Below are 7,124 nucleotides of genomic sequence, written 5' to 3' on the forward strand. Positions count from 1 at the left end.
TGTAAACCTGCTTCTATGTTCAAGCCCAACTGTTTGCATAATAATGATATTTTGTTTGAAATTGTGTGACACTAATTTTATGGTTATAACTTACATGGTATCAGTTTTTATTCAGCAAGCTCATTACATTAGTAAATGTTTAAGATGTACATACTAAGTTCATATGATAGTTTTATTGTTCTTATTAACATACAGTTCTTAAGAGTTCAGTTTAACTTTCCATAGTTTGAATCACTGTGTAAGATTAATCCAAGAGTAGGTATTTAATATCTACTTAGCAAAGCTAGACCTTGTATAGTGTTTTTTTATAAAAAGTTATTTTAGTGTACTAAAAATATATATATGATATGGAATTTCACATTGTTAGTCTTCTAAGTTTTATAAAACTTTGTTAGTTTATACCTTCACAGAATTCCCGCATTAGCAGAAAACAAGCCTAAAGAAGAACAATTTAAGGAGCTTCAAGATAAGCTAGAAAAGGCCAATGGACTTTTAAACCAGAAACCATCTGACAATCAAGCTATGGTTCTCAAAAAAGGTGAAAATATATCATCTTGAAAAGTTAACTATGTTAGTGGCCATAGGCTTTATGAGAGAAGTAAATCAATGTTTTTCATTTCCAATATTACTTGCTATTTTCAGAGTAACTATGGCAGAAGTTTTCTTGAAGAAAAGTATTTGAAGAAACTTTCGTATGTTTCAGATGAAAGGGAACCAAGCAAAGAATATGAGTTGACAAGGAGAAGAGTAGAAGATGGCGTTATTGAAATGTGGTATTTTATTCGTTCAAAGCTGAAAACCCTAAACAAAACACTGAGTTCAGACAAGGAAACCATCAAAATGCTAACTGAAACAATGGAAGATATAGCAAATCATAGAAGGTGAGAAACAAAAATTGAGTACACTGAACAAGTCCATTAAAACCTTCTCATCTATATTAATACCATTATACTTTATACCTTGTAATATATGATTAGAAATATCAAAATGTGTCATACCAAGATCACCTTATGGTCTTTCTACAATTATATTTTTTAAAAAGTGACATTTTAACATCCAAATGTTTTGTTGTATACAAGACAGTAAATGAATTTCCTCAGTACTTCTGCTGATATTTTAAAGAATGTTTTATTTTTTTGGGGTCATATTCTGTGAATAATCATTAAACCAGATAACAGAATCACAGTAACATACTTTTTTTTGCAGTAATGGCTTTGGTATTATGGTACTTCCATTAACTGCATAACTTGACAGTTATTTAACCTCACTAAGTAGCACATTGATTGTGACATACAGCTGTCTTTTTGATGAAGTGGTACTTACTTAAATGCAGAACAATATTTTTTACTATTACTACCGTACCATTGGTGATAGAAAACCAAGGTTTTCACAGGAAAAATGGAATATCTATCAAGATTTGTTTGGCTGCTAGAAAGTTCCTTGATAAAAATAAAATAAAAAAAATGTGAGCGCATATTGTGTACAAACCAGAGGGGTATTTAAGGGAATTTTTTTTTAATTCTAAGGTGACAGGAAGTTTCATAAAAAAAAAATACTGTCCTGCTTAAATTTATAACTCTGCAAGAAGAGCTACTTTGTAATTTTTATTTCTGCCATTAAACTAATTAATTCTTTACATTATCTGGATTTTGACAATAATGAGTAAAAACCTCTTAAAAGTATAATAATTTACAATTATTTCTTAAATTTCTATTATTCAGTGAAAATTGCTTGTGGTAGAGTATGCTAAGCTATAAAATTCATATGGAAATGTTGTTATAAGCTAATATACAAATGAAACAACATTTTGGTATGCCAAGATGGTAACAGGTGATTTGGAAGTTTACTATTGAATATTCAGTGTATTATTGACTGACATTGATAATTATATTGCTTGTAGCTGGAATATCCAGTGTATAGAAGCCAAACCATTAAAAATGGACTATCATGTTATTGTCAAAAATCTGATCTTAAATAAAATTAGACACATCAGAATTTTTTTTTAAATTTAAGTGATTTAAGACTAGTGTAATTCAATTGTCCAAGTTAAAATTACACTCATTCCAAAATGAATTTTTTTTTTGCCTAATAAAGTATAGTTGAATTTTGTTGCTTGATAGCAGTTGCTATCTTATGAATTATCTAAGCTAACTAAAAATGTGATATAACTTTGAATAGTGAGGTTAGAATTTTAAAGAATTCCTCCATTTTTTTTTATCTTACTGCACTAATGTTTTTTGGAAACTGAAGATGTGGTATAATAAACATTAGACCTATAACTTATAAGAAAACAATACTGTTAAGTAAAAACAATTGTTTAGGTATGTTAGTCTTTTAATTGTTCAATGTGCAAGTCACACCACTGAGACAGTTTGGGTTGTGCTTGTCATTGTTCTCACTGCCAGTACCATGACCACTTGTGGCATACAGTGGCAATACAATGGGTGGGGGTGATTTTTATTAAAGCTATGTAATGACCATCTGTGTTACATCTACAAGGGAATATTCTACTAGAGTAAAAATATACAGTGGGCTAGATGATGCAATATTTTTTTTGTGTGATGTGCATTGATGGAAATACTATCTGATTCATTGCAAAATTAATATCCAGTTGAATCATATTTCATTTGATTTTGCACTATCCATTTGGATCGAATATTTTTCCATCTCCAATAAATATACTTATCTACTACCTGAATACTCTAAACTAGGACTTCTTAGCTGATTTCAGTAGCTAATGATTATCCAACCATGTGGAATGATATTGATATTTGCTATTAGTGCAGGGAAAGTAATTTAAACTACAGAAACAAATTAGAACTTAAACTATAGATTTTTTTCTGGTTGCATTTATAGCAAAAATTTACAAATACAAAATACAAAAAATATTTAAGGTACATTTTGTAGTAGTAGTAATACAAATGAATAATGATAAGTTTAAATTATTTATTTATTGAAGTAATGAAAAATAGAATTATGGTTATGGTTTCCTAACTACATGTATTGTAGCAAGACTGTGAGTAGAAGATTCTTTATAGAAGGCAACATAAAAACTACAGTACTGGGAGAGCAACAAAGGCTGTTTTTTTGAAGTTTCACCAAAGTTTATTTTTGCCCCTAATGCAGCATTGACAGTGAGTGGATGTTAAGTATTGCCTCACGTGTTACGAATTAAACGAGTAACAGGCTAACGTGAGATAAAGCAGAAATGTAGCTTTTTGTAAAGAATCTTCTTAGAAGCATGGGTTCACTTGAGTAACTCTTTTTTTTTTGAAGCACAATGCTGTTGATCATTCCATCTTTTTTTTTTTTACCTCACAAGCTCTTTCCTCCAATATTTTGTTAAACATAAAAGTGCCATCATCCACTTGGTTTGATTTCTTTGTGACAGGTTCTTCTGTTATGTGTTGTTCCATTTTGCTTTCATCTGTTCCTAGTTTGTCAATAACATTTGCATATCAAGCAATTTTTTGTAAGGGTTCTTCTGTTGTTGTGTGTTATGTGTTATTGCATTTTGCTTTATTTGTTCCTAGTGTGTCAACAACATTTGCATATCAAGCAACTTTTTGTAAGGGTTAGCAAAATACCTGTCCTTCTTTCTTGGGTCTAGCAGGGTTATAATGCAGTAAAGGGGTTCTGATTCAATTTCACTAATACTAATTTCCATAGCCTTCAACAAAATAACTTTTGTAGTTTTGATTCCATAGTCTGAATATATAACTTTGCTCAAAAGTCTGATAAAGCTACCATGATGAAACAACATTAGAAGCAGAGTCCTGGGTAGAACTTACTTCATGTGTAGTTCTTAAAAAGGCACTAAGACTTACTGGTTTTTCAATCAAACTCCTTTGATACGTGGTGAGAGATGCAGGGTTTTCATAGTCAAGCAGCCTAGGTTCCAAGAGAACACTTCTGCTCCAAAAGGTTTTTCAGCATGTAGTAAGTTCTGTTTCACCTTGTCTGTACATTCTACTGTAATCTCTTGAAATGCATTTTGAGCTCAACCCAAACCTCTTGCAGATGAGAATAGACCAGCAGAGTTTGTACGAAATGCCCAACAGTTTTTTCGTCTGATTGCTAGTATGTTGGACATACCTTTGTTCACAATAAGCTGGAGTGTGTGTGTTACATAAGGCAAGCTTGGTAAACTACAGTCTAGAATTGCCTTCACAGGTTTTCTTGCATTATCCCTGATGATCACATGACTTTGATACTTGCTTTTCCATGTTGCAAAGATTTTATTAAATGCTATTGAAATATTCTCTGCATTCATAATGTTAGAAAAACACATAGGTTCAAAAAATCAATTTAACACAAAAATAAGATATCCTTTAACCCGAGCACTTTCAAAAGGTAGATCCTTTCTTCTTCAGGGATAAACTGGGATGACAGTGTAAACCAAAGTGTGAGTTAAAGTGAAGTTTGAGTAATGTCATGCAGGCCACCATGGAAAGCCAGAAGTGTTTTAAGTAGCTTTCAATGTATTGTTATAAGTGTGTCTCATTTCTGGTGCAATATTCCTGGAAATAAAAATGTTAGGTATAAAGAAATTAGAGATGTATTGTTTTAAAAAAGAAAAATAGTCATTAAAAACTACACAGAGAATTGATAAGGTAAAATAAAGGTGAGATATGAAGATTAGTTAAAAGAGAAATGTTAAACAGATATAATTAAAAACAAAACATGGAAAAATATAAATAGAAAGCTTAAGGGTGAAAATTGAGAATATACACTGCATAGACAAAAAAAACTTTTTCTGACAGAGAACAAATTAATGATCAGAAATCACTGATTCCAGGATCTTGATTTATTCCACAAGGTTAAACAGTATTTAAAGCTGTAATCCAGTAGGCTTCTCTTATCTGTCTGTTGGCTTTAGTTTTGAAATTGGTTTCAGTACCAATGAGAATCACATCTTTAATAGAATGACCAGACTGGTTAAAGTGTTGTACAACAGGGAGGTCTTTTTTCTATAAACTTGCAGGTTAGACAACAAGCTTTAGTACTTGGATGATAACTGTCTTTGGTGGGGTGTAATTCACTTTTGCATGGACAAGGATGTTTTTAAGACTTCTGCCCTTCCAGAAGGAGCCAACGTGGACATTGGGAAATATTTTTCTTAGGCTATCATTCAGTTGTAGTGGGTGAAAATGTTTTTTGTTGAATGCAGAAAATGTATCGGAGTTTAAGGGGACTGGTAATAACGAGGAATTCCAAAACATTCTTACCTCCCTGACACTACAGCTGTTACTCAACTGCTAGGGTTTCTTTCCTTTGGTCATTTAAGCATTGATCTGATTTTTTCTTGCTTGCTCTAGTCTTTTATTCCCCCACTTAATTGCCCTTGGCAATATCTGTATCATGACACTCTCCACCTACATCAAGTGCCCTCTATCCTTGTACTGTAGATAAGCACCTCATTCAGATATTACTTTTTTTCAACAAAGTTTTCACTAATGAGGTTCTCTGTACTACGTCATTGCAGATACTTTGAACGTTCTTCATGTTACCTATTTGATTTTTTGTAAAAAAAAATTTTGTTTGGCAAGCCAATATATGGCATGAATTCCCAGATTACTGTTTCTGGCACAAAAGCAAATCAGGTCCCTCCTATTCCACCTCTGATATCTAGTGTCACTCAATAGTCTAGGAGGTCACTTGCAGTTGAGACTGTCCATGACCTTATTCTTAGTGAGATGGAGACATATAATCGGTCCAGTGATGTTTCTCAGGGGGGCTCTGAGGCTGCACTTGCAGGTGATCCTTGACATTCTGGAGAGAATTTAGGTTTGTTTTTTCCAGTCCCTTCCTTTACTCTGTCAGCTTCTCAGTAGGCCAATTTGGAACAGCTGCTTCCAGCTCCTTTTCTTTAGTTGGTGAATCGAGTGTATGATGTTTTGGAGCTTTCCCCAGTTGCTTTTGAGTCTGTGCTTTCCTTGATGGTGGAAGGGTCTGAGAGCAAATACTTAGTTCTCCCTCCATCCTCTGAAATTGTGATTCATGCAGGGAGGTTTATTACTCAGTTATGTGAAGAGACAGCTGTGCCTTGTCTGCTATGTTTGTCAGAACAACACTCTTTAGCCTACCACTGCCAGGTGGACGTGTATTTAGACTCTTAAAGAATAGACCCACTTATAGAAATATGGGGTTCTAGAATGGAGACTGTGGTCAACCTAAATAGATCACAATTTTCTAGGATTCATGAGACCCTAACTACTGTGCTGAGATATTTATCATCCCTCCAACTTTTGTCGGAAGCCTCTCAGCGATTGTTACATCAATTTGATGATGAGTTGCGACCATTGTTAGCATCTATCTTGGTTCGATTGTCAGCTTTTGCACTTTCCTTAGTCTCGTGGCTAGAAGGTTGCTTGGATTTGTTGGAGAGAGATGCATTGTTGGAGGGCATTTGCCTACTGGCTGCTGCCCTCCATATGTTACATGAGGCCCCTTTCTCTGCCCCTTGATTTTTGTGGTTATTTCAGAGTCTTTGGAATCAAGGGTTGATGTCACCCAACTGCATTCATCCATGTCATTGTTGGCTTATCGACTTTCTTCAGTTCCTACAGGAGGTCATAGTTCCGCCCCTAATCGAGTATCCCAACCCCCAACATCAGCCCCTTGATCTGTTGGTACCCAGAATAGATTCTACCCATATCTATGAGGTTCCTCCGCTTGGTCAGAACACTTTCAACAGTGATGGTGACTAATGTATGCCTCTGGGGTCTGTTAGGGATAAGCTCCAAGAATTTCTGGATGTGTGGAAAATCTTTACCACAGATTCATGGATACTACAGGTCCTTGCGGCAGGATCAGTCATTCAGTTCACATCCCTACAACCATTAACCCCCCCCCCCCATCTGTAGTGTATCCAACTTTCGCAGATCCTCAGATTTCTGAACTTCGTTCCATAGCTATCAGAGATTTATGGGTCAAGGGGGCAATGGAGAGAGTTGTCCCAGTCCTTCCATAGTTCTATTCCCATCTGTTTGTTGTACCCAAGAAGATGGGAGATTGGCATTCAGTCATTAATGTTTTTCATTTAAATCAATTCCTAGATCCTACCTAAGGTTCACGATAGGAGTCGATTCCTCACTCTGTCTTTGGCTATTTGTTGGTCAGGA

The 7,124-nt window shown here is 34.5% G+C and overlaps 1 protein-coding gene across 5 annotated transcripts in view; it reads left to right on the forward strand.

Moving 5' to 3' along the window:
- The window catches only part of LOC106477946 (alpha-(1,6)-fucosyltransferase-like), a 32,237-nt gene that overhangs the window by 3,199 nt on the left and 21,914 nt on the right, over positions 1–7,124 (forward strand). For 3 of the 5 annotated variants that reach the window (XM_013938455.2, XM_013938458.2, XM_022381520.1), the window contains exons 3-4: positions 396–538; positions 704–881. In XM_013938455.2, coding sequence (XP_013793909.1) covers positions 396–538; positions 704–881 — 321 coding nt within the window. The remainder of the gene's footprint in view (positions 1–395; positions 539–703; positions 882–7,124) is intronic. The other 2 variants (XM_013938467.2, XM_013938471.2) reach the window with 1 other exon arrangement.

This window comes from Limulus polyphemus, unplaced genomic scaffold, assembly GCF_000517525.1.
Source record: "Limulus polyphemus unplaced genomic scaffold, Limulus_polyphemus-2.1.2 Scaffold171, whole genome shotgun sequence".
NCBI lineage: Eukaryota > Metazoa > Arthropoda > Merostomata > Xiphosura > Limulidae > Limulus > Limulus polyphemus.